Source organism: Dothidotthia symphoricarpi (genome assembly GCF_010015815.1).
Source record: "Dothidotthia symphoricarpi CBS 119687 unplaced genomic scaffold P153scaffold_15, whole genome shotgun sequence".
NCBI classification, from domain to species: Eukaryota; Fungi; Ascomycota; class Dothideomycetes; order Pleosporales; family Dothidotthiaceae; genus Dothidotthia; species Dothidotthia symphoricarpi.
The window spans coordinates 352,089-373,214 of NW_022985022.1; the positions used below are offsets into that span (position 1 = coordinate 352,089).

The window sequence follows — 21,126 nt, forward strand, 5'->3', positions numbered from 1 at the left end:
AGTACAATTATCAACCCTCATCCCATTCTGTTCTACTCTCATCTTTCGCTTACAACCAAAACTACTAGCCCTTTCTCTGCGGTAAACCTTACTCTTGTCATCACTGGTCCGAGTGTTCACTTCACAGTATCAACTGCAACTCTTCGGTCCCATCTTTTCTGCATTGAGTCTATCGCTTGGATTCGTCGTTTCTTTGGTATCTTGCACTGTTCAGCAACATTGTAGGTCCTCAGCACACACACATTGGAGACATATTCACTGACCTGGGATAGGGATTCTGCTATCAACAACTCTTTTCATACCCTCTAGCTGAAAGTACGAAGGCCTCAATATGCGAGGAAAGACTACATATATCCCTTTAGATCTAGCCTCCGTCTCCGGTTCCGTTCAACCAGAAGACTGCTTGAGAAAACGCCGCTTCCGTAGGATACATCCTACATCTTCTGATGGTCTGGATTACTCCGATTCGGCGACTCGAACTGCCGGCAAAATCCGTTCTCAAGCCATTGGAGATCATGGGGATTCTCGAACTGGCTTGACAGATGGACAACTTGGGCACCTGAGTCAGGAAAACCCGATATCTGTCTGCGATGGAACTTATCTGAACTCCACCGACGAGTATGAGAGAGGACATGTTCCATCGAGTGCACATCTCGTCTCAGCCCTTACATCGGTATTAGATTCGTCTATCAGCTCACCCACGAATGATTTGAGCGGAAGTGCCTCAACAAAGGCGTCAACCACCTCAGTATCGTCTACAACAGCGTCTGAAAGTGCTTCCTGGCACAAACCGAATGATTCGAGCCTTGCGCTTCTGGAATCGACTGTTGCAGAATCACAAGTACCGACCGGTTCTGTGCTGGAGTATCTGCCTCAGGGCCCACCGCTCACAACTTCCATTCAGAGAAGCCCGCCCCTGTCGACTCTTGACCAGCCACCTCGTTTGCCTACTCGACCTCCGAATCTCATCTTGCCCTCACTGTCTCATCCCAACTTACCATCACGACCTCCTCCAACCCCAGCATCCTGGCCTCGGAGACCAATCCATGCACCTCCCACACTTGGTCAGGTATACTACATGCCCGATGGCAAGCTACTACCCGACTCGATCATCCACCACCAAAAGCGGCAAGAGCGGTTCTTCAAGCACCCTATGCTCGTTGTCGGTCTAGAGGGCAACTACGCTTACTTCTACGCTCTAACCAAATCTCCCCCATGGGCCATTCGCGAGCTCAACATGTGCCTGCGCCTAGGAAACACAGCACAAGACGACGGCGCAGAAGTTCTACAGCTAGCCTATGGTTCAGCGCCCATGCTGTCTGAGACCTGGGTCAACCTCGAGCAGCGGTTCCACATCGAGTGGCCGAACCTCGACCAGTGGGCGGTGGACGTGCGCGTCGACCCCAGCGCGCTACAGAAGATCCAAATACGGGTCAACGAGCTCGAAGCCAACCAGAACCGGTATCTATACAAGCCCCTTCCGCAAGACATGCGCACGATACAACCCGGCATGGTGCTCATGCTGCTTAATCCTCGCAACTCCGCGACCCTCGGCGCTCCGGTCCTCGTCGTCAGGAACGCGTACCCGCACTTTGAGGTCCTGCGCATCAAGCCCATGGAGGATAACGTGTACTTCAACGTCACAGGCCCGCGCAAGAACACGAATTCGCGCAGCCGCTGTCTCGAGATCACGCGGCAGCCGAAGATGGGGCATGATGGCACGCCTGTCATGCTGCTCGAGCCCGAATCGCCGGGGATGAGAGAACCGTCGTATGTCGAGGTGTGTCTGAAGACGAAGTCGGCGAGTGTGGATATGTGCAGGACGTGGTGCTGGCCGCCGGTTCGCGTGCGCCCGCAGTCGATGAGGCTGCTGGAAGAATATATGGCGCGGCTTTCCGGGTCGGCGGCGTGGACAGCGGGGGAAGGAGTGACGGACGCTGTTCTGACATCGAGGGCTTCGTCGGTGCTGCGCTCGCTTGCTCCTCCTGTGCCCTATGTGATGTTTACGACTTCTTCGGTACCGGGTAGCATGGCGTATGGATTGAATACCCCTGTGTATGCCTTTCCACATCAACTACATGGCTACGCCAACCAGTATACGACGACGGGTCCGTCTATCATCGCACCCATGCACACTCACTATGTTCCGCCTCCTCAGGCTATATCAGGATACAGCTATCCCCACTATCAGCAGTACCGAGGCAACCACTACATGCCGATATCGTGGGTGGGTGATCCTCATCTCACGTCAGCTTACCCGCGTCAGCATGCCTCTAGCTTTGAGAATGGCTATGTCCACTCCAATCAAGGCGGCGAGACGGGCACGACAAAGTAAGTCTTCTGGTGGTTGGATAGGATCGAATTTAGTGCTGATTCGCGATAGATTGAACTATACTATTTGACCTGTGTGGTCGCTGGCGGTACGGCAGTGAGTCATCTTGCGTGTGTGCAGGTTGGTTATCGGGTTTGAGTGGTGATTTCGGGAGGAGAGTGGGAAATCTATCAAAGCGTTGGATGTGCACAATGGTAGAAGAGACGCATGTGATTGTAGATTCGATTGTACACAGGAGGTATTTTTCTACCGTTGCGTATTTTCATTAGCCCACGCGAGGATTTCCGGGTTGTGGAAAAATCTTCGACTCGACGGTCATCAAGCGCAGAATCAATCCATTGATAAATTTTAGAGTGAATGGACATGAATCTGAAAGTTTATTTCCACACGCATACCATGCAGCCATCGTCACGATAACCCTAGCCTAGAACGGAAATCCCGAAGAATCCTCTTCTCACCCACGCACGCACACTTTACACCAAATCCCTCCCAACCCGCACACACACCGCCTTACCACCTACCTACGGCAGCGGTTAACCACCACCCACATAAGTATTACTCACCACCCACATAAGTCACACTTTTGTAAACACAGAAACTCATCAATCCTGGGCCAATTTTTAATTTCTGAAACTCAGAATCATCAGAAGCTTACCAGCTCAGTCAGTCTATCGAAAAAAATTGACACTTTTCCACCCAAGTATGGGTGGAAAATGGGAGAAGAACAGCATGTTTGTGAACGGGGAGATAATACTAAGGGAGTCTATACTTGTTTAGTAAGTGGGTCTTTCTTGGCGCGTTCTCGTTGGCTGAAACAGCCACCAGAAAGTCTTAAGTGGGTGGTGATTAATACTTATGTGGGTGGTGGTTAACCGCTGCCCCTACCTACGCCTCATCTCCACCAACGCAGTCATCCTCCACGCCACATCAATCAAACCTCCCCGATCTACCCATCACACAGCCCACGCACGCGGCAACAATTTCCCCAGCACAACCTCGCATCACGTCACCGAAAAAACCTACCATTCCTCCCTACCTACCTACCCACCCCCTGACACCATAATCCCATAACCAACCGCCAGGCCACCGGCACACTCGCGCCGTGTACATCCTCCCACGCACCAATCGCCGCACCCCCGGGTAAAACCCAGCCCACGGCCCTCCTGAAAAGGGCCAGGAGGAGATCGACAGTAACCGCGCCGCAATCCTACAGCGCAAAACGTCTGAACACGGCGCCGCGCATGACTCTTCCTGCATCCTTTCTTCTAGCGCCGCGCATGTCCGCGGATCTGCTTTGTTTTGGGGGCATGTGTGTGATTTGTTGCGCTGGGGGGGGGGGTCGGAAAACACATGTTGTGATGCATGGAGGGAGGGGCGCGAGGCTGTGTGTCTCTCTCTCTCAGACCCTTTTTTGCTACGAACAGATTACGCGCCTAAGCGCCGGATCTGGGCAGTGCAGGCTGACCTGCGTGTGTGGGCGCTTTGGCGGGAAAACGGGTTCCGGGGTCCTGGGTATTGGGGCTAGACACGTGGAGCGCGTGCGGTGGTGGTAAGTGGTGGAGGGAGTGGGGTGGGGTCTTTTTTGCTGGGGTTCCTGGTTGTAGGGTGATGGCTCGGTTTCGCTTTTTTTTGGAGCCGAGGATGGCGAAAGGGAAGGGCAAAACTTTACGAGGGATCTGCGTTTTGGGATTGTTTTGGAAGGTGTTTCGCTTGGTGTAGGGTTGTTGTTTTGGAGGCCTGTTTGTGGGACTTTACGCTTTTCGAGTGGCTTTTTCGGGTGATGCTGTGGGGGTGTTGTGAGGTCTGGATTAGCGAGTAGCATAGTTGTTTGATTAAACAGCCGCCAATGGAGTGAGATGGATGTTGAGGTCTTGATTGGATGTGAACACTGGCCTGGTTTGCAGGAAGAACTGATTGTTTACAAGACCTGCTATTATGCTTCCAAATAGGCATCTGAAGGCATACTTTTCGTGTAGTATTTGTCAACTCGAGGTATAATGTCGACATACTTGTAGATTGAGAGTTCCGCTTACGACTACGAGACTTTGCAAGCTTCACGAGAAGGACAGGACACGACACAGTGTCTGACTTGTGTGCCTGTAGCGCTTTAGCAAAGTTCCTGACACTGTCAAAGATCACCAGATAGAACAGCCTGGAGAAGATCAGTGAATCAGACGGATTCGAACATAGGTCTCCGTGTCCCTGACACTTCTACAGCACGGTATGTGATTACTTTGTGCGAGCACGACGTAAGTTCAGATATTGTAGGGGTACTTGAGCATACACGCTGCTACAGTATCGGCACACAAAGGATTGTAACCACGAGTTCGATTGTGTAAGCCTACGGAAAGGGCCTCGAAGGCAAGCTCGATAGCGATATGCTAGATCTGCGTGAGTGACTACAATAGAACTTGTGGACTTGGCCGGGGAACTCCTGATATATCGAGGGCGCTCAGAGTACACGGTGCAGCTTCGAAGCGAAGACGAGGACCGACTAGTCGACGTGAAAGGGGTAGCACTTGCAGCTGGTCTTTGAGTTCTGGAAACGGATGTAGTCTTCCGCTCGAAGGTAGAGTAGACTCGTAGCCTCTGCACGCTGCTGCTGTGACACATCATGTCAGTCAGGCGTGATGTTGCAGGGGGCTATCCTATGTCTTTATTGACTGTCCATATTTCTCACCAACTCCACAGCCCCAATACTTCGCTATCGACCGCGCATGCCAACCCCACTTGTAGGCTTGATATAGACATATTGTCCAGTGATCTTTGCTCGCTTCGAGCTTTGGCAACGGATACCGGCTTGGAGGAGTGGAAGGGACTCTTCGAGACGTGGCGCGTAGAGGAGGACGTCGATGTTACGAGGAGGCGCACAGGGAGAGGGACATTATTCTCCGATCTCTTCTTGTTCGTCCCACAAGTCTTGCAATCTATCCGTCTCGATGGTGCGGTGAGACCCTCTTGGACCCTGGGATAATCAGAAGCTACAAGCTGAAAGGGTGCTACAAGCTCATCAGGACTGCCAGGATGTCCATGTCACACGAGGCCATGTGTGACCCACCACAGTAGATACACCCTAGAAAACAGTCCCACCGGGAGAAAGGAGCGCTCAACCTGCTTTCCCGCCGGTGTGGGGGTGACAGCTCAAAGCTCGCAAGACCTCCCGGCATAATACCGGGATAGTGAGATGGAGATACCTGTATCACATTCCGAACTTACCGTCGGGTAGTGACTCGAAGTTACTTCGACTCATGGCCAACCAACACCTCAAGACCACAAAGCTCGACCTCATCAACGCCTTCGTCAAACACCTTATCGATCACGCCATTCTCTACACGCGATTCGTTCAACCTGAAGAAACTTCCTCGCCTGCACTATGGGTTGAGAATGCGCCTTGTTACTGCTCACCACGCGCCCAGGCTAGGAGGATGCGTGGCGCAAGGTTGAGAAGCACCACAAATGCCACACAGAGCTTGTTTGCAATACCGCTGTATGCCTGCAGTCGATCATCCTTCTCTTCCTAATGTGGTTTATCTCAACACCACGTCAAACCTTCAAGTTTGTACACTGTCGCGTGTCGGTTCTAATGAATATCGATACGACCGAGTTAGGCCCGTCTGGCCTACATCTATTTCTCGCTTTTTGACGTCATGCAAGCAGTCGCCATACCTACCCGTCGTTGGGGATCTGCGAGCGTGCACATGGCTGTGGAAACAGTTAATGCGGAACACTCCGTTCAACAAGCCACTGTATTCAACACCACATGATGCCACAAATCATCTCTGGACACTACCTCACGACAACCGCCTCTTGCTGCACGCGCTGGCTGAAGCGTTCCAGACCTCGTCCTTGACCCCAACAAAGTGGACTACCGCGAGTCATTTGTACAAACTTCACCGACATTTTAGACTCGGGACGGGGACCCCCACTCAGAGCATGTGACTCGAGTGGAGAAACGAAAACACAGATGAGGGAGATGCGCTCAATATCGGCATATTGCGTAAACGGCAGCGCAGGGGCATGGGTTTCAAAGCCACTCATATCACACCACCACGCTGGTGGATTCGCTTGGTCAGAGGACGATCAACCCCATCATCCACCTTCAGGTTCAAGGTTTAGCAGCACTGTCATCCACCCCGATATGCAGTAGTGCTCGGTAGGTTTGCCCAGTAAGGGTTATCGCTGCTCATGTCAGAATCCCGAAATGGGCAACCTCGAGCAGCGCACAGGCATTAGACGAGTTTTGCGACGCCATCGTTCACGCCAGCGGGCCGCTAGGCAGAGCAACTCAGTCGCCACGTGTTGAAACCCCTGGCACCCAAATGCAAAAACAGACCCATGAGTCGAGGGCTTAAGCATTTTTGCCGTTTTGGCGGATGGTTCCTGCGATGGGTTCTCTTCGGAGAAGGATGACTCGAAAATATTCCCTGCTTGCGTTTAGGGCGTCTGGATCCAGTGAGCGGCATCTTTTGGGATCGCTGTTAAATCGGCATGAGAACGGCATTGAACTGCGGCAGCTAGTAAGAAACGTCACGATAACAGCTCCTTGGCGTCATGCCTTGTCCGCAGATTTCTCGCTGGACTTAATAGAGCCGGAATGATGCAACGACTCAGGGGCGATACGGTGATTAGCACTGGCGGAATGTCATCTGCTTGGTTGTGAGTTTCTACGAAGGGAGCTTGTTTAACGAAAAAGGAACGATGCCGCAACATCATTTACGCATCGCCGACGGGTACCATTAATAGACCGGAGTGCACCCCGAGAGGGCGGAGAAGCCTGAAACACAAGTGCCATCTGATTGTCAGCTCAGGCACGTGGCGTCGTTCGGAGATTTCCTCAATCTACATCTATCTGCAGACCGGAAGACGATCCGAAAGCATGTTGCATGTTGTTCAAAACGATTGAAATTTGTTGGTTGGAAAAGGACGTGATCTCAGAAGGATGATTGTGCATCTGGCGGCAAGCCCTGTGTTGGCTCATTCGTCGAAGCGACGCCCACGGTAATATGGCCACACTTCGGGGGTATTCCAGAAGCGTCGAGGATAGGCATGACGAAGTAGAACCCAGCTTGGTGGAATTGATGATGCAAGGAGCAGCTTGCTAGGCGTTGTGATGTCCCGCATGGAATGCCCAACAGGATGCCGAGTTTTGAGTGGGGTCAGGACACGTGGAAGGGTGGCGTGTCAATCTTGTCTCGAAGAAGAGGAACGGCGAGTTCCAGCCTTGAAACTTCTGGTGTCCATTGTCGTCGCATTGTCAGTGGGCTGCAGGTAATGGGGATATTTAGTAATCACGGGGATGATCTATCTCCGCATGCAGCGGGTTGTACCAAACGCCATGTTCTGATGAGAGAAGGCTTTGGTCAGAACATGTTTGTTCTGCAGCTCGGAGGGCCACCACACTCGTGTTGGAGGCAAGGATGCAACGTGCGGCCCAGGTTAATACGGAATAAGCAGCAAACTTCCGCGCCTCTCAGCGTGGGCTGTCGTGTTGCACGGCAGGGGAGGGTTGCGATTGGCAGGTGTTGATTTGGATCATCGTGCTGCGACGCGTTTAAGCAATCTGTCCGCCCAGCAGACGTTACGCGGAAACGGGACCTGTCCGGAGGGGAGCAAACGGCGGTGCAGCAGTGGGAGCGTGGGTGACGCGGATGTGCGAGAGAGAGAGCTGTGGTGTGAGGGTGACCTGGCTGACCTGGCTCAGTTCTGGCAGAGCTGGTGTGACACGAGTGGGTGTTTTGGGACGGATGCAGAAGGAGCGGCAGCCTGCAAACGGTTCTCCACACACGAAGCAGCGCAACACGACAGCAGCACGCACGCGTCTCACTGGCTGCAGCCGTACCTACTCTCGTTGCACAGCGATGGCGTGCAGGCCAGGTCCTTCTCTTTCAGCGCGCTCGTCTTGGCGCGTGGGCGGTGGGCAAGACAGACGTGGGCAAGACGACGAGGCGGAGGGAAGAACAAAGCACACGGGCGGTACTGCCAATGTCGTCTTCTGGCATGATGCCGGTCGTGGGCAGTGGGTGTTTCAGCGGCGGGCGGCCTCTAATCTGATAATTTGATGTCACGGGCAGCCACGTCCTGGGCACGCTCCTGCACGCACGCGCGCCGACTGAAGCTGGAGCTGGAGCTGTGCTGGTGCTGGTGCCGACTCTGAAGCTGCGCTGTCGGGGCCCTTTGTTATCGCGGCGAGGCAGCGTGGCAGCTCGGGTAGCAGTGGCACGAAGCCCGGGGACAGGCGAGCCTCGGCAGCCACTCACAGCGACTCAGCCGGCTCCGCTCGTCGTCTTCGATGGATGCAGGGATGCCTCGTGGGCGACGCCATAGCCAAGGCGTTTATTTCCATGAGGGCGCGGCCGTGCATGCCATCCATGTGTCTCGTGCTGCCACTAGGAAAACGATGCCTTTGTCATGGCAGTAGGACCGGCGCCATCGACGGCTTAGGGCGGTGAGCAGAGCCCGTGAAGAGGTCGACCATCCTTGCTAGAGTACCCACATCTCGCCCTTCGTCAACTTCTGCGACGAATTGCTGCGACTGACTGTCTCCGACGGCGATGCCCTTGACCACCCCATCTCTTCCCTCTCTGCGTGTCTCTGCTGAGCCTGCTTCCTTTGCTCCCACCGCCCCCTCCCACCTTGCTGCCGCCCTGGACGAGCCACCGGTCCGCCTCGAGGCCGCCGACCCTGACTGCCCTCCCTCCGCCAGACCTGCCACCACCCGCCGCCTCACCTTGTCCCGCTTCCCGCTGCTCCGCAAAGGAAGTCGCGAGCTCGTGCGATCCGTCTCCGTGTCCGTGGCCGCCCACACTCGCCGCAGCAGCACCTCGTCGACGCTTGCCCTGCCCGACTCGCTCCTGCCCTCCCCGCGCGCCCCGTCTCCGTTTGCGCGTGGCATTGAGCATCGAGATCTGTCGCCCGCAGCCCACGCCCCCGACCACCCGAGCCACGAGCCAGAGAGGCTGTCGGAAGACTCGCAGCACACGCACAAGTCCGCCCGCCTGCCCAGCGCAGCCAACCCCAGCAAGATGCATCAGACCAGCTCGCGCCTGCTGCGCATGACCGACGATGAGCGCCCGTACACAAGAGTGAGTGCTTGCTTCGTCTTTTTCTGCATGTCCAGCGTGAACGAGTGCTGTGCTGTGCTGCACCGAAATTGCTTTGTTCTGCTCTCCCAGCCATGTGTCTCCAAGACCACCCCGCTTGGCCTGTGATGTTGAGCAGCGGCGACGGCAACTACCACAAAACACGTCCACCACTAGCTGGCCTCGAATTGGCAAACATTGGCGGGTTTGGGCTGACTGTGCAACTCTAGGACTTCAAGGATCTGTTCTCGACGCTCATGGTCTCGCTCCCTCTGACCCCCCATCGTGTCCGCTTCCGCATGATTGAATTCACCTTTACATCAGACGAAGCCGTGACGAACCTCGGATCCCTCAAATTCTCCCAGTCCAACCGCATGCCGGATCCAAAAGATGCGTCACGTGTCGTCACCACAACGACAACCACCACCTTCTCCATGGCGAAAGAGATGGCTCGCTCCGTTTGCCAAAAGTTCCTCGAGGGCAAGTTCGTCGAATCAGTCGAAGGCAAGACCGATTTCTCCAACAAGAGCTCAGTCTGGCAGCTCACTCCCAAGGGTATCCACATCCTAGAGCGATTCTGCACACGGAACGGAATCCAGTCTGCACATGTCAAGGCCGTCATCGACTCCAACCGAAACCCGCACCAGCTGGTCATCCTGGAGCGTAATACTGACAACGACAAGCTACATCACGACGAGCAAACAATCGAGATCATCTTCCGTCGCTTTGTTGGCATCACCGCAAATGAGACACAATCAGATTCTGACTCGATACACGAATTCTCCAAATGCGACGTCGGCGTAAAGCTCGTCAAGCATCGCCCAAGCAGCACCCGTCCATGGGAGCACACTTTCAACGGCAAGAATGCAGCACAATGGCTCATAGACTGTTCCACAATGGTCGAACCGCATGAAGCGATTGAGATTGGTTCGCTCTTCCTGCAGCTCAAGCTCATCGCCCCTGTCGATCCTCGCAACCCAGAACACACATTCCAGCCCATCAAACAGGTCCATTACTACATCACCACACATGGCGAGCGTGTCGCAGGTTGGGCGCTCGAAGATCCTTCACTGGTAGAGACACTTACAGCAAAGTCTCGAGATGGTGTCACACGTGATTCGAACAGCAACCGCACCAACGTCATCATTCGCAACCCTTCATGGCGCCTTCTGTACCGCGAGTTCCTCAAGGAGACCATGTGTGAGGAGAACCTGTCTTTCTACCTCGAGGTCCAGGAGTTCAACAGGCAGTACCGGTCAGCTGTTGGCGATAAGGGGGAAAACAAGGTCGAGACGATTCGTGAAACGCTCGCTGCTGCATATGGTACGCGTTGAAACCACATCAATATCCATCACACATACTGACAACCGCAGGTCTATACAATGCGTTCTTAGCACCAGGCTCACCAAACGAGCTCAACATCGACCACAGTCTCCGTACCCAACTGGCTACCCGCATGACGCGGGCCGTTGGCGACGATGCCGCGATGTTGCAGAGCCTTAATGAAGTCGCAATGCTGTTTGACAAGGCGCAAAACTCGATCTTCAAGCTCATGTCAAGTGTAAGTTCGCTTCTGTCTACATCATCAATAGTTTCTAATCGTACATCAGGACTCGGTGCCCAAGTTCATCAAACATCCAAAGTACGCCCCGCAACTCCGTGGACTGGACGCCGCCGCAGCTTCCGCATACGTCCCTGCCTCTCCCGCTCCTACCTCATCCCGAGTATGAGACGACTAGAACCATTTCTATCGATCTCCCTACCACATGACCACGATTTGCTTCACCATCTCGGACGTTTTCTTTCGTTTCCGGACCGATGCATTATTCCCCTTTTCTATACGTGCGTTTGTCGACTCTACGAGGCGTTCCGGTCGGACCAAAACTCAGCATCAGGCGGGCGATTGTAGGATTCTTTGTTTTTCTTTTTCTTTTCTCTGCCGTTGTGCTGGCACCTCGTCCACGCTATGAGGTCATAACCAGACGATCTCTCTGATGGCGGACTTGATAGACTTTTGGGGTTTCGCTCCGCCAGACGCGGCTCTTTTCCGGTGCACCTTTTTTCTTTTTTTGTACTTTTGTCATTTCCTTCGCGATGGGCATATAGAATTACACGAGCTCCGAGCTCGTCAGGGTTTGGTATGCAAAGAGATTTCAAGCTAGGCCACTAGACCCACAGGCTGATGCAAGGAGAAAGTCTTGGAACGGTGATGAGCTTGGGTTCTTTTTTTTTTCGTTTGCAATCTGCCTGGTCTTTTCCCCCCTTCCCGGGGGGAGTGATGGCGATAATTACCTTGGCGTTTGCAATGATGCAGACGCCTAATCAGGATAGGATAGGATAGGATAGGATACGGCGGCGAAGGTGGATAGTGCAAACAATACCTCAAATGCTATACAGGATTTATGATGATTACATTACACACTATCCACACACACCGCCCGTCCACCAAGTTTGCTGTCTCACATCGAACAACCGTTCCATCCCCGTCAACGCACGCTGGGACGAAAAAAAATCTCCCCCCTTATCTCATACTGTGCCATCGCCCTAATTTGAAAAAAGGTGTACCTATAGGTATGCAATTATCAAGCCCTCATGCCAACACCGCACCATGATCGTACGATACATAGTAGCAAAGGTCCCCAGTCAAGGGACGATCTTCACAGCTAACGGCCCCGGGCGAAACGGCCTATCCGCACCCCTCGCACGCATCCTGCCGACCCTCTCCTCAACTGCCGCACCACGACCACGACGGCCAGGGTCGCCTTTTCTGCCAACCACGGCCTAGACGGTCGCCCTGCCCTATGTGTGCACACGTGCACACTCACATATACGCATACCGGTCGGTACACACACACATAGACAGCTGAGATTGATCCGCGGAGAGAGAGAGAGAGGCGCAAAGACTCCGCCACGGGCCCTGGCGTTTCGCTGTTTTACAACACGGTCTTGGAACTTGGTTGCGCCTTGGGCATTGGGTACCCGTGGTGAGGTCCCGGTATCAAGTGCGTGTAAAGCAGGGCATGTGGTGGTGATAAGCTTTGACGCAGCCCCCCCCGGGGGGTTGATGCGCGCACATCGGGCCCTTTTGTGCTTAGACTTTCGGCATGATGGTGGGAGACGTTGCGTCGGAGGGCGCTGGAAGTGGTGGTAGTGGTTGGACGTAGGTACATAGGGCGAACGGACGGATCGGGGATGCGGGTGTGTGGGAAGGGGATTTGTGGGACGGGGGTTTCTTTCGGGAGGATGCGAGGGGGTTTTTGGTGTTAGTCGGTATGCGGATTGGGGGGGTTTTTGCCCTTGCATGGATGGGTATGGGGTGGCTCCGGGTGTGGGATTGTGATGGACATGGCGGATGGTTGGAGGAGTGAGGCTGATACTTTCGTCGACTCACCCTACCCTTCCACGACAATCCAGATGCTCGGCTAAGATGATGATGCGGTTGTGTAGGTCTTTGTTCTCTGACTGCCGACTTGCTCACGTAGATCTACACGTCCTTGCCGTCTAAATGCGGCATTTCAACGGCATCGCAACGTTGCGGCGCATATGGTCCGATATTTGTCGGCGTTGCCCGTTTCTCAAACGAGATGCTCGAGCACCACCACGACACGTAGCCCGCCAAGACCCGGTATACACCACGACTCCACGATCAAGGACCACGACCTGAATACGGTGAGTACGGCAGTAAGTAGACGAGTATCTAGATCGCTCCGCTCCGCCACGCCGCGAACAGCACCGAAAACCAAGCCCATCCATCCATCCATCTAAGAATTAACAAAGGAACAACAAAGCTAAACAAGACCACAAGACCACACGTCGTCGCACAGCCAATCGCAAGACAAACAACGCTACCACGCACCCTTACCGTCCGGGCCGTTTTCCCAAAAAACGTGGCAGCACGGCAGGAATCCTGGGAACCCTCGATACGGCAATCGAACGAATCTCGATACGGGCGCTCGACTCATTTTCGAATCGGGAACCCGAATACCTCGAAACGGGAATCGAAATGCCTTATTCGGGCAAAAGTCAGACCATTGACCGTCATGAATCTTCCCCATCTTCTCCTGCTTTCCAAGCGCCCTTGGCCCTGCATTGCGGCGGTTCTTTTCTTCTCGACCTGAACCCCTAGGAGAAGGCACGCGAGATTGAGTTTCTGCATGGCTGGTGAAGCTCCGGCGGGTTGTGATTGGGGATGGGACGCTATGAGGGCGATGGAGCAGGAGCCCGGGTGTGTGGAAACATTCCGGCCAGGGCGTTTGGGCGTGAAAACGGTCCGATGATGGGGGAGATTGATTGAAAGGTGGGGTAGGGATAGAGTTGCTCGGTAAGATTTTGGGTGGACGGAAATGGTCGTCCTGGGCTTGCTGGTCCTCTCGTCGGAGTGATACTTCCAAGGCAGAATGAATCCTAGCTGGGTATTGTGTATTCGGGATCCTGGCTCGCCGACGGAGGCAAGGCCGTCGGTGGGTGCGTTGCACTTTGGGTACTTATCGGGTCATCCAGCGTATTCACCGTATTCTTTGCTGCCCGAGTTGGTTACACACAACCCTGGCCTACTACCATAAGCTTCACGTTATCTCCTCGACGACGACGGCCGTTAGTTGTGCCGACTAGATACATTCCAAGGTCAATGGTTGGGTCTGATACAAAGCCAAGCCCATTCGTCCGTGTAGTTTGATCCTCCGCAGCCATCCGGGCCACCGAGCTCAAACTCTCACGACAACACGCGACCCAGTATTCACCCACCGGGTAAAATAAGATAGAGTAGAGTAGAGTAGAGTAGAGCAGATAGCCTCCACCGCCGGCTACCCACACACAAACCCAGCACAAGTGACCAACACGGTTCAAACCTTGCTGCCCGTGAATGCCCAACGTGCATGCATGCATCCACCTATAGCCAATAGATCGCTCGATCCTCCCGTCCATCGTCGTGCGACAGCGATGGGCGATGCGATGCGATGCGATGCGATGTCCGCGCCGCACGATCACGTTCCCTGATTAGGTAGGTAGTGAGGGGCTGTGGAGCAACACGAAATGTTCTGGAAAAAAAGGGTTCGCCAAGGGTTCGCAGATCATAGGCAAGCCAGTGCCAGGGCAGATCATGTCATGTCATGTCACGTCGAGTCTGGTCATGTGAGAGGGCGGTTAGCCCCTGCCGACGCGTCGAAGTGGGAAGGCTCGTGCGCGCGCGTTGGGGGCGACGCGAGGTTTTCGAGTAAGGCGTGCGCGTGGGAATCTTGCACAACAACGCGTCGCTGTTGCTTTTTTGGCTGGGACTTTTGTTTTTTTGCGTTGTCGTTGTTGCTGTGTTGGAGAGCTTACTTTTTTTGTCGCACAGTATGGTGCCGGGGCCGCCTGGGGTGAGTCGTCTTGTGTTCTCCCGTCTTGATGTGTATGGGATGGGGGGAGACGTCACTGTTCTGTGGAAGGCAGAGGACGCGTGCGTGAAGAGTTCTAGAGGCTATGCGATACTAACGAGCCACAGAGCCAGATTGCTCCTCTCCCTACCAACCTGCCCTTCCGCCTCGTCAGCAAGACAATCGGCCAGGGCGCATATGCATCGTACGCACCACCACTTCCTCCCCCAAGCCTAGAACACACGAATAACCGCGCCCCCGCAGAATCCGCAAAGCTGTCCCCCACAATGCGCCCAAACCCATCATCGCCATCAAATTCATCAACAAGGAACATGCCTTCAAGCAGGGCCGCCTCACGCCCAAGCAGATCAAGATGGAAATCGTGCTGCACCAGCACCTCGGCAAGCACCACAACATCATCCACTGTCTGGGCTCCGGCGAGGACGCGCTGTGGACGTGGATCGCCATGGAGCTTGCTGATGGTGGCGACCTGTTTGACAAGATCGAGGCGGATGAGGGTGTGGGCGAGGATATCGCCCACTTTTACTTCTCGCAGCTGGTTAGTGCTGTAGGGTATATGCACTCTATGGGCATTGCGCATAGGGATATCAAGCCTGAGAATGTGCTGTTGAGCGCTGAGGGTGATCTCAAACTCTCTGACTTTGGGCTCGCGGCGCTGTTCAAGAAGGATGGCAATCTACGGCTTTGCAACACCGTATGTGGCTCGCCGCCATATATTGCGCCCGAGATAGTCAGCGGGCGGCGGAGCAAGAGGACCGACATGCTGGACGTTGGATACGCAGCGAACGTGTGCGACATCTGGAGCTGCGGCGTGGTGCTGTTCGTGCTGCTAGTGGGCAACACACCATGGGACGAGCCGACAACGCGCAGCGACGAGTTCAGAGAGTACGTCGACACGGGTGGCCACACGACAGACGAGCTGTGGCAGAAACTCCCCGCAGGCATCGTCTCGCTGCTACGCGGCATGCTCAAACTCGACCCTGCCACACGCTTCACCCTCGACGAAGTCCGCACCCACCCCTGGTCCACGAGAAAGAACCCCTATCTATCGCCCTCAGGACGGAGCGCAAACCCCATCGGCCTAGCCACACAAATGCTCTCCCAGCTACGCATAGACTTCTCCCGCGGCCCCACACTCTCCCAGCGCGCACTCTTCCAAAACGACCCAGACGCAATGGACATCGAATCCGCACCCGCCACCAACCTCGCCGCCCACATCAGCAAGTTCTCCTCAACGCAGCCCGAGACGCCCTCTGCCGAAACGCCCTTCGACTGGGAACGTCCACCACGCCTACCCTCGCACGACGGCATATCAGCCTCGCAGCCCGCGGCTGGAAAACACACACACGCACTATACCCCTCGCAAACGCAGCCACCCGCCCCAGCAGTCTTCCTCTCCCAGCTCCCCTCCTCAACACAAGACATGCTCGCCCAAGACCCCTCCCTCACTCAATTCACCCCCACCCCCTCCATCCCCCTCACCCTCACCCAGGCCGCCCGCCGCTTCGCAGACGTCCTGCCCTCGTACTCCCTCGCTCGCTTCATCTCCCCGCACTCCCTGGGCCTGCTTATCCCGCTCCTGCTCTCTGCGCTGCATAGACTGGGCGTGCCGGCCCCGACGTTCAGCGACGATATGATTAGTGAGTGTGAGGATGTGGGGAGCGCGAGTATTCGGGTTAAGATGGCGGATGGAAGGAGGCAGGGGCTTAATGGTCATGTTGTTGTTGAGACGGCGGTTTATGATGGGGTGGCGTATAGTGAGGCGAGGTTTGTTAAGGCGAGTGGGGATCCGTTGGAGTGGAGAAGGTTTTTTAAGAATGTGGTTGTTTGTGTGGGGGAGGTGGTGTTGAGGTCGGGGTGAGGTTTGTTGTTTGTAAGGGTTGTTTTGGGGGTTATAAGGGGTTGGGTATGGTGCGTTCTTGGAGGTAATGGTAATGATAATGGACATGAATTGAGGATTACGAAGTTGTTTCTTGTATCACTGGTTGTCTACTACTACTACGTCTTCCTGCAGATCTACGCATCTACTTCAACGGCGCCGTATCGCCAAACAGCGACCTCGAATAGGCTTCGGGATACCTCCCGCCCGAAACCTCAGCCTCCTCGCACGCCTTGCGAATCTCGCGCACCTCGTCCTCACTCAGCGTAACCTTCGCACCCCCAACATTCTCCTTCATCCTCTCAATCTTCGTCGTACCAGGGATAGGAAACACATCCTGGCCCTGAGCCAGCAACCAAGCCAGCGTCAACTGACTGGGCGTAACGCCCTTCTTCTCCGCAACCTTGGCAATACGATCCGCAAGCTTGAGATTCTTGGGGAAATTCTCCTCACTAAACCGGGGCGCAAGACGGCGGAAATCACCCTCCTCAAAGTCGGCGGGCGAGCGCATAGCACCCGCCAACATGCCGCGGCTCAGCGGCGAGTAGGCGACGACGGCGACGCCCAGCTCGCGACACGTGCGCAGCAGGTCGATCTGCGTGCTCTCAATGTCCAGCGCAAAGGGCGAGTACTCGACCTGCACGGCGGTGATGGGATGGACGCTGTGCGCGCGACGCAGCGTGGCGGACGAGATCTCCGAGATACCCAGGTACTTTATCTTGCCTGCTTCTTTGAGTTCCACCATGGCTTTCACCGTGTGCTCGATTGGCGTGTCGGCGTTGACGCGGTGGCAGTAGTACAGGTCGACTGACGGGAGGCCGAGGCGCGCGAGGCTCTTGTCGCATGCGGCTTTGCAGTGGGCGGGGGAGGAGTCGACGCCCGAGGGTATGGCGCCGAATTTCGTCGCGAGGAAGATGTCGGCGCGCTTGGAGGGGTTGGCGGCGAACCATTTGCCCAGCAGCTCTTCGTTGTCGCCGTAGCTGGGTGCGGGTTAGGAGGGGTGAGGGGAGTGAGGCCGTAGGGACGGGGAAGCATACATGTCAGCTGTGTCCCAGAAGCGGTTTCCTGCCTCATAGGCAGCGTCGAGGAAGGCGAGGCGCTCTGCGTCGGGCTTTGCAGTGCCGTAGAAAGCACTCAGGCCCATGAGGCCGAGTCCTAGACGGTCGATCTGGGGGCCGTCACGGCCGAGCTGGGCTTTGGGGAGGGACATGTTGGTGGTGATGTTGTTGTGGGATTAACCGTGTGATGGTCAATTCGAGGATGAGATGGTGTGTATGTCTCTTGTGGACTACGACGATTTTATATTGCTCTTCTTTTCTTGACGATACTCGTACGTAGTCGAACTGCTCCTGCGCTTTTTCCCTATCCCCGCAAACCCCGCCGATGACGTCGGGTATTAGCACGTCCCCCGGGGTTAAACTTCACGTTATGCAAGCCACCATGTATTCAACTGTATTCGTAAATTCCCGAGCAGGCTGTAGTACATATATGCATACTAAATCGTGTAATGCTCCGTGAACACGTGGCGAATGCTTATGCTGATCCAAAACATCAACGACAAGGACAAACCCTTCACAACATCACTTCCGCTCTAGATCTTAGCGCGAACCCCGCTTCGTCAGCAACACACTCCCGCACGCAACAGAAAGCAGGCACAACGCAAAAGGGTTAGGAGAGTTCATGCAAGCCACCGAAACTGGCATGAAAACGCAAGCAACCAGCCGCCCCTATCCACAATACAGAACCACAACGGGGACGAAAGCAAGGACAAACAACATTCACTCACAGCAGGCATGCATAAGGGACAAGATCTCTGCACCACCCACCCGCTCACACTCGAGCCCCAAGAAATCAATTACAAAAAAAAAAAAACTACAAAACGCCAAACGCCAAACGCCAAACCCCAAACGCTATGCCCTCCTCCCGTCTGTCAAGAAGACGTGCATCAACATACCAAACAAACTAACTACCTGACAAACACAACCACCCCCCCCCCCCCCCCCCCCCCCCCCCGCCCCTACACGAGCCGAAGCTAGAAATCCGCATGGCCTCTGCGAACCACAGGTCTTTGTGGTAAGTGGTGGAGATGTGACTGGAGAGCCCGGGTACTGTGCCCACGGACTTGAGAGAAGAGGAGAGGATGCGAGCCCGGAGGCAAGTGGTGGAGATGTGACTGGAGACATAAGGATGCGAGGAGAGGATACCGACAAGCTTCGGCGGACGGCGAGTAACAGCTCAATCCACCTGGCAGGCGATAATCCTCTTCGTCGAGACAGCGTCGAAAGTCATCTGCTTGTGCCCGATGGCCCAAGTAGTGAGGTGCTTGTACTCGATGACGTACTCGCTGTTCCTTGAGAGGTTGACGTAGGTTCTCTTCACGAACCTGGCGGATCCGGCCTTCATGCTCGCTAGTACGGTACCAGAATGCGGTGTCTGGTCCTCCGCGTTGTCGGCGAGGATGAAGAACCGCCTCTGGTGAGACGGCTTCCGGGCTTCCACGGTTCGTCCACCGAAGGACGTCGTCAACCGGATGCGAACGTACTGCTCGCCGCCTTTCTCGAACTTGCCGGTGATCACCGCTGGGTGGTCCCAGGGCTCTTGATCACCCCCCTGTGCCAGCCCCACATGGATGATGGAACTGGTGTCGGTCACCTTTGGTAACTTGACGACGTGTCCAAGCTCGACCGAGTCGTAGCTGGGCACTGACGTTGAAGGTGCCGACAGGGGCTTAGCACCGCTTCGCCAGTTCCCACGGGCCCACGGACTAGCCGCAGGCACTGGGGCGCGAGAGGACGAGCCTCCCGCCTGACGACGTGCGGGCTGTGGGGGCTGTGGGGGAGTAAGAGGAGGAGTAAGTGGTGGCGAGGGGGGAGAGCACGCCGGCAGTTGTGGGCTCCTGCGGCCCGAAGATCTCGTCCAGGGGTTGGGTGGAGGAGAAGGGGGAGGAGACGGGGGCAGCTGTGGCGTGCTGCGAGGAGTGACTTTTTTCGAGATGCTGAAGCATCCCATCCTGCCGGAGAAGGAGGGCGAGGAAGAAGAGGAGGCCATCGTGGTAGTGATGGTAGTAATGGTTGGAAGGTAGTGATGGCTTGATAGTAACTGTTCAACGATGGATGTGATGAAGAGCTGTCTTGGAAAGAAATGGGTGGTGTTTTCTCTTTTAAGGGAGTCCTGGAGGACAGACTGTGGTAAGAACTACTCTGAACCATAGTTCAGGAAGTCATGAGGATGAGCAAAGTATCGGAGTTCACTTTGGTACTGCAACAACAACCCACAGTCCTACTGCGGAGACCTGAGTACCACACTTCATCGAGCCACTGGAGGCAAGTACACATCGTCAGAATTGCTAAGAGAAACAGCAGCCCACCTACGGATGGTTGCACATGATCCAGAGGAAAGACCTTCACAAACGAACCTTCCTACCACTACCACTCTTGCTTCGAAAGAGTCACTCACGCAGCACTTGAACCAGCAAATCTCGCACTCTCAAAGCACCTCGAAGGAGAACCCAGACTGCCTTCCTACCCCTCAAGCTGGACCAGACAATTCCCACAAATCCCCTTCCATCTTGCATTGCTATATCGGGAATGCAGTACCATAGAGATGTCGGTGGATACGCATGCGCTCCACACATTCAACCACAGTAGATGCGGCTCAACGGAGCATTCTGACTGGCCGTGGCAGATGTGGTGCGAGACTACGCTAAAAGAGGGAATATTTCAGTAGGATTCGCAGACTAGACTAGTTGGATTAGGCGAGTGGTAGAGCATACACCTCGTACTATCCGCGAAGAACATGCATCGCGGCTAACGTTGTACTCACAAACGGCTTGATAGCAGAAAGAACTACGATCAGACCGCCTGCGTTGCATCCTCCAAAGAGAAAGAGTCACAGACCCACCAGCAACTACCAGATTTCGATCGGCCACCCGCCCAAAGATCCAACCTGCGCAATTTCCAGTTCCAAAATCTAGTCTTGAAGGATCGGCGGATGTCTGTGGAAGCAGATGGACACACCACGCCCGTTGATTGCACGTTCGAGACAGACCGTTTTTTGACACGGCGCTAACGCGGGGTGCCGCTGTTAATAGTGCAGACAACGGCGATTGGCATACCAAAAGCAGGAGCGAAGATCCACATAGACAGCAACTATGGTACAGTACCAAGGCAGCGACTAGGCTGAGCCCCAACAACGGATGGTCAAGGCTGTTGTGTCGAGAGTGGAGATGTATGGGCTGCAGTGTTTTTTCAACTCGAGGTAAAGTGAATAGAAAAGGCCAATCGGGCTACGACGGTGCGGCAGTTTTAGGTTGCAGTAATCCAAGTCAATTTTATTCTACGATATGCAGATTTCATTGAAGGTTATGCGGGATATTGCCATACTGGCGGGTGAATACAAGCTATTCACCTCAAACGTAATGAATTGTATATGCCGCACGACGTCTGGACACGCTACAAGAAC

The 21,126-nt window shown here is 54.9% G+C and overlaps 9 protein-coding genes across 9 annotated transcripts; 4 read left to right on the forward strand and 5 right to left on the reverse strand.

Moving 5' to 3' along the window:
- Positions 1 to 174: 174 nt before the first annotated feature.
- On the forward strand, positions 175 to 2,452 carry P153DRAFT_60969 (uncharacterized protein). The gene is made up of 3 exons (XM_033673299.1): positions 175 to 221; positions 273 to 2,331; positions 2,384 to 2,452. The coding sequence occupies exons 2-3, from the start codon at positions 332 to 334 to the stop codon at positions 2,400 to 2,402; spliced, it is 2,019 nt and encodes a 672-aa protein (XP_033521561.1). The 5' UTR covers positions 175 to 221; positions 273 to 331; the 3' UTR covers positions 2,403 to 2,452.
- A 588-nt stretch (positions 2,453 to 3,040) lies between these two features.
- On the forward strand, positions 3,041 to 3,664 carry P153DRAFT_368503 (uncharacterized protein). Its single transcript, XM_033668532.1, has 2 exons — positions 3,041 to 3,108; positions 3,158 to 3,664. Exon 2 carries the CDS (start codon positions 3,188 to 3,190, stop codon positions 3,401 to 3,403), a length of 216 nt encoding a protein of 71 aa, XP_033521562.1. The 5' UTR covers positions 3,041 to 3,108; positions 3,158 to 3,187; the 3' UTR covers positions 3,404 to 3,664.
- P153DRAFT_368504 (uncharacterized protein) lies at positions 3,662 to 4,231 on the reverse strand. Its single transcript, XM_033668533.1, has one exon. The coding sequence runs from the start codon at positions 4,152 to 4,154 to the stop codon at positions 3,747 to 3,749; it is 408 nt and encodes a 135-aa protein (XP_033521563.1). The 5' UTR covers positions 4,155 to 4,231; the 3' UTR covers positions 3,662 to 3,746.
- A 777-nt stretch (positions 4,232 to 5,008) lies between these two features.
- P153DRAFT_358800 (uncharacterized protein) lies at positions 5,009 to 6,032 on the reverse strand (the record flags this gene model as incomplete). The annotated part of the gene is made up of 4 exons (XM_033666828.1): positions 5,009 to 5,297; positions 5,573 to 5,660; positions 5,738 to 5,849; positions 6,003 to 6,032. 4 exons carry the CDS (start codon positions 6,030 to 6,032, stop codon positions 5,009 to 5,011), a joined length of 519 nt encoding a protein of 172 aa, XP_033521564.1.
- Positions 6,033 to 8,883: 2,851 nt separating this feature from the next.
- On the forward strand, positions 8,884 to 11,141 carry P153DRAFT_387722 (RGS-domain-containing protein; the record flags this gene model as incomplete). The annotated part of the gene is made up of 4 exons (XM_033670678.1): positions 8,884 to 9,414; positions 9,642 to 10,734; positions 10,785 to 10,972; positions 11,022 to 11,141. The coding sequence occupies 4 exons, from the start codon at positions 8,884 to 8,886 to the stop codon at positions 11,139 to 11,141; spliced, it is 1,932 nt and encodes a 643-aa protein (XP_033521565.1).
- A 976-nt stretch (positions 11,142 to 12,117) lies between these two features.
- On the reverse strand, positions 12,118 to 12,834 carry P153DRAFT_61037 (uncharacterized protein). The gene has a single exon (XM_033673300.1). The coding sequence runs from the start codon at positions 12,712 to 12,714 to the stop codon at positions 12,211 to 12,213; it is 504 nt and encodes a 167-aa protein (XP_033521566.1). The 5' UTR covers positions 12,715 to 12,834; the 3' UTR covers positions 12,118 to 12,210.
- Positions 12,835 to 14,747: 1,913 nt separating this feature from the next.
- On the forward strand, positions 14,748 to 16,647 carry P153DRAFT_377457 (serine/threonine-protein kinase-like protein chk1; the record flags this gene model as incomplete). The annotated part of the gene is made up of 3 exons (XM_033669738.1): positions 14,748 to 14,768; positions 14,894 to 14,970; positions 15,030 to 16,647. 3 exons carry the CDS (start codon positions 14,748 to 14,750, stop codon positions 16,645 to 16,647), a joined length of 1,716 nt encoding a protein of 571 aa, XP_033521567.1.
- An 85-nt stretch (positions 16,648 to 16,732) lies between these two features.
- Positions 16,733 to 18,133, reverse strand: P153DRAFT_320686 (aldo/keto reductase-like protein). Its single transcript, XM_033665120.1, has 2 exons — positions 17,703 to 18,133; positions 16,733 to 17,645 (listed from the first exon to the last, which is right to left on the reverse strand). The coding sequence occupies exons 1-2, from the start codon at positions 17,873 to 17,875 to the stop codon at positions 16,811 to 16,813; spliced, it is 1,008 nt and encodes a 335-aa protein (XP_033521568.1). The 5' UTR covers positions 17,876 to 18,133; the 3' UTR covers positions 16,733 to 16,810.
- Positions 18,134 to 18,900: 767 nt separating this feature from the next.
- Positions 18,901 to 19,674, reverse strand: P153DRAFT_295815 (uncharacterized protein; the record flags this gene model as incomplete). The annotated part of the gene is made up of 1 exon (XM_033664051.1): positions 18,901 to 19,674. One exon carries the CDS (start codon positions 19,672 to 19,674, stop codon positions 18,901 to 18,903), a length of 774 nt encoding a protein of 257 aa, XP_033521569.1.
- Positions 19,675 to 21,126: the final 1,452 nt, after the last annotated feature.

Coding starts and splice junctions, on each gene's coding strand:
- P153DRAFT_60969 (XM_033673299.1), top strand. CDS start 332: ATGCGAGGAAAGACTACATATATCCCTTTAGATCTAGCCTCCGTCTCC.
- P153DRAFT_368503 (XM_033668532.1), top strand. CDS start 3,188: ATGTGGGTGGTGGTTAACCGCTGCCCCTACCTACGCCTCATCTCCACC.
- P153DRAFT_368504 (XM_033668533.1), bottom strand. CDS start 4,154: ATGCTACTCGCTAATCCAGACCTCACAACACCCCCACAGCATCACCCG.
- P153DRAFT_61037 (XM_033673300.1), bottom strand. CDS start 12,714: ATGCAAGGGCAAAAACCCCCCCAATCCGCATACCGACTAACACCAAAA.
- P153DRAFT_320686 (XM_033665120.1), bottom strand. CDS start 17,875: ATGTCCCTCCCCAAAGCCCAGCTCGGCCGTGACGGCCCCCAGATCGAC. Junction 17,646..17,702: donor TTCTGGGACACAGCTGACAT/GTATGCTTCCCC, acceptor ACCCGCACCCAG/CTACGGCGACAACGAAGAGC.